The sequence below is a fragment of the Parus major genome, chromosome 12 (genome assembly GCF_001522545.3).
Source record: "Parus major isolate Abel chromosome 12, Parus_major1.1, whole genome shotgun sequence".
In the NCBI taxonomy this organism is placed as follows: Eukaryota; Metazoa; Chordata; class Aves; order Passeriformes; family Paridae; genus Parus; species Parus major.
In genome coordinates this window covers 3,394,828-3,398,301 of record NC_031781.1, presented here as the reverse complement: position 1 = coordinate 3,398,301, position 3,474 = coordinate 3,394,828, and the positions used below count along the sequence as shown (strand labels likewise).

Sequence of the window (3,474 nt, the reverse complement as noted above, 5' to 3'; positions counted from 1 at the left end):
CGGGGCCGGGGCGGACATGAGGACCGAGATCTCCACGGCGGCCGCGTTCGTGACCCGCCTCCTGCGGGCCGCCGGCGGGGTCGGCGAGGAGCAGCTGCGGTGCTTCCGCGAGTGCCTGCAGGAGGCGATGCGCGGTGAGTGCCGGGGGGCATCCCCTGCATCCCCTCTTTCCGTCCCCCCGCGTCCCTCCCGCATCCCGCGGGGTCCGGCGGAGCGCAGCCCCCGCGCAGAAGCTCCTCTTTGTTCCCTCCCGCAGAGCACTACAAGCACCACTGGTTCCCCCTGGTGCCCTCCAAGGGCTCCGGCTACCGCTGCATCAGGATCAACCATAAGATGGACCCCTTGATAGGAAAAGCGGCGGGGATGATCGGACTGAGCCACGAGAGGCTCTTCCAGCTCTTACCCAGTGAATTAACGCTGTGGGTCGACCCCTTCGAAGTGTCCTATCGCATAGGTGAGGACGGGTCTATCTGTGTGCTGTACGAAAGCCCCCAGCCTGGGGGGAAGGCGGCCAAACAGCTGGAGAGCAGGACCAGCTGCAAGGAGGAGTGGAGAATTGGCAGATCCAGCCCTTCCAAGAGTTACAACATGATGACGGTTTCTAGTTAAAAACAACTCTTCCCTGTACGGTGTTGTATGTATCCCAACCTCGTGGTAAAGTTAGATGTAACCGAGCTTTTTTGGTTTTAGTTATTTTTTTCACCCTATAGTCATTAAAGTCGTGGTATACTGCCAAGTTCTTCGTAGCCAAGGGCTAAATGTATAAAGCAGTTCTTTATGCTGCATGTTCCTTTCTGGGTTGTGTCCTGTAAATGCTCTGTACAGTCGGTGGATTGTTTTACACATTTATATTTTGGAAAAAGTTTTGCCTATTTGTAATAAAAAGCAGTATTGTAGCACTCTTTATGATGGGTTTTAGTCAAAATTGGTAGTTGCTAAAAAAAAAAAAAATCTGCAATTTGCAGTAACACAAAGGGGGGTGGGAAACTAACAAACTGCACGTGAATCTTTCCAGTGATTTGTCTGCACAGACTTCTCTCAGGGTCATTCAAGTTTGACTGTGAGGCACAAATCACAGAAATAACTCTTAATTTTTCCTTTTTCAAAGCATGCATTTATTTGAGGGCGGGGTTCCATCACACCCCAATATTTTAGCAAAAAGAAGTGGGGAATTAGTTGTCTTGTTATCTCCAGTTATGGGAGTAGGAAAATAAAGACTTGCTTAAAATGCTTCTGACTTGTTTTGGTGTTCTGTTTTGGTTTTTGTTTTTGTTTTTTTTTTTTTTTCCTAGGCTTTTAACATGGCTCTCAAAGCTTATTCTGTCCATTTCTAATAATTGCAGAAAGCTTTGTAGTTAAAGAGGTGTAGTGGGGAACATACATCTTTATTTCAGATCAGAACAAAACACTCAGTTTTGGCAAAGCTTGCTAGCTGCCTATCTTAAGCTGAATAATCTGTGTAGAACTGGGTGGATTTTTCTTTTGGTTTTGAAGGGAAGCAAAGGTAGTCTTCTAATATTTGATCTGTTGCAAAAAAGAAAAACAAAAACAACTTGAGTTTATAAAGAAATGGAGTTGGGGATTAAAACTGCAACTTTACACCATATAGGAAGCTTGAGTGAAAATTATCATTAATGCTGTGACTGCCTTGGCTTTTCTGGAAGGTAAATCTTGTTCTTTCTGGCTTTGAGTTCCTTATTTTTGTCAGGGTCTCTAATACCAGTTGGGCACTGTTTTAGTGAGGGTATCAAATACAGTAGATTTGATGTAATGACGGAACTCTGTGTTGCTGGTTTATGTGGATATTCTTAGTGTTGATATCCCAGTAAAGGATTAATTTACAGATATTGTGATTCCTATTCTAAGAAGCAGTGGTTTCTAATTCAGCCATAGGAGGCTGCCTGGCATTGCTGATTTCTGTAGCCTGGTGTTGGAGCACGGTTGAACACTTGATGAAAGGGAGCTTTGTCTGGAGTGAGTATGTCAGCAAAAAAACCTTCCTTGTGCTATGTCAATAACATGGTATAACATACAGCGAGGGAAGGGGCAAGTCTGGGCAAACTGGAAAGGGCAGAACTCCAGCTCTCAAAGAGGTTTTTTCTTTGTTTGCCTTGGAAAAAGCCGTGGCTCGCTTCTTGCTGTTTGCTTATTATCTCGGAGGCAGGCTTGTCTAGTGGTATTTGTTTAATCTGGAGGAAATGCATAGTGCAATTTTCTTAGTAATTAAAACTCTGTGAAAAATTGATTGTGTGTTTCTAGTCTATCACTCCAAAATAAATAAGTTTCTGGGTTACTTTAACAAATGGGTGTTAAAGGTCTGGTGGCAAATTGCCTTTTTATTAGATAAGATTGGAAATCGGTTCTCATGACATTGTTTTATTCTCTTGGGGAGGCAGTAACACTTTCCTTTTCCTCTCTGATGAATATTCAGTGTGGGTAATCCTATTTCCTTGGGACCTCTAAGGGATGTATTTGACACATTTGTCAGTAATTGAACAGAATAACTTTAAATCTGCTAAGGGTGAGGTGCCTTCTTTGATTAAATTTCATTTGAAAGGTAATTGGTCTTGCTGTACATTATATTAACAGCCCACTGGAAAAGATAGGTATGAAGTCTTCAGCTGAACAGGAGGTTTTCCATAGCAGGAAACACTTGAAGTGGAATTGAAGATGTCTTGGGAGACAGGATATGATTTCCAGCTGCTGGGTGTGGTTTGAGGTGAAGGAGGGTACAGCAGGTTCTTCAGATGTTGTGTTCTTGCCTGGTGTGTCTGTTCATGACAGACATGGAGACAAGAGCAGAGAAGAGCCTGGGTTAATCCAGCCATGATGGATTCTGCTGCTTTTATTAATCCTCCCCCAAGCAATGGGATGTTTCAGATGTTATATAATACCACTTCTCCAGTGTCCTTTGCTCTCTGTAGGTTTGATGTCTATCATTGAATGGGCATTTTAATGCAAGTTAAGTTTCATTTATTTAAGCTACTTGCACAGAGCTGAAGTCACTCTGCAGACAAATAGGTGGGGGACACCGGGGGAGTTGAACAAAACCCACTGAAGCAAAGAAAACACTTGAGCTGCAAGTAAAAACACCGTGATATCTGTGCTATCTAGAACTGCATTCTGTTGCTTTTAAAAATGTCAAAGATGTACTGACAGCACAAAAGCTGTTCTGAGGGAATAGAGTGCTTGGTAGTAATTCGGGGAGGCAGTTATTTGGAGGAGGTAAAGAAAATCAACTTTGTTTTCCCTGCAAGGTGTTAAGTTTTGTGTTCTGCTGTTGCAACAAACAAGGCAAAACCTTGACATCTTTAAAGTGACGTCCTTGTCACACAAGACTGACCACATCTCGCCAGTCATGACTTAGAACAGACTGGTTTGGATTCTGCAGGGAGGATTATTGCATGCTGGCCTCCTTGAAACAGTAAAAACACATGGAGAAGAATCAGTACCTGCTTGTTTGGATGAGGATGG

At 43.5% G+C, this 3,474-nt stretch overlaps 1 protein-coding gene across 1 annotated transcript; it reads left to right on the top strand.

Moving 5' to 3' along the window:
* Positions 1-6: 6 nt before the first annotated feature.
* Positions 7-1,237, top strand: LOC107210151 (protein BTG1-like). The gene is made up of 2 exons (XM_015640555.2): positions 7-134; positions 257-1,237. Exons 1-2 carry the CDS (start codon positions 17-19, stop codon positions 607-609), a joined length of 471 nt encoding a protein of 156 aa, XP_015496041.1. The 5' UTR covers positions 7-16; the 3' UTR covers positions 610-1,237.
* The last annotated feature ends 2,237 nt before the right edge of the window (positions 1,238-3,474 follow it).

Bases quoted from the DNA above. Each gene is read 5' to 3' on its own strand.
- LOC107210151 (XM_015640555.2), top strand. From the start codon at position 17: ATGAGGACCGAGATCTCCACGGCGGCCGCGTTCGTGACCCGCCTCCTG. The intron at 135-256 runs GTGAGTGCCGGG...TCCCTCCCGCAG, and splicing joins CCTGCAGGAGGCGATGCGCG to AGCACTACAAGCACCACTGG.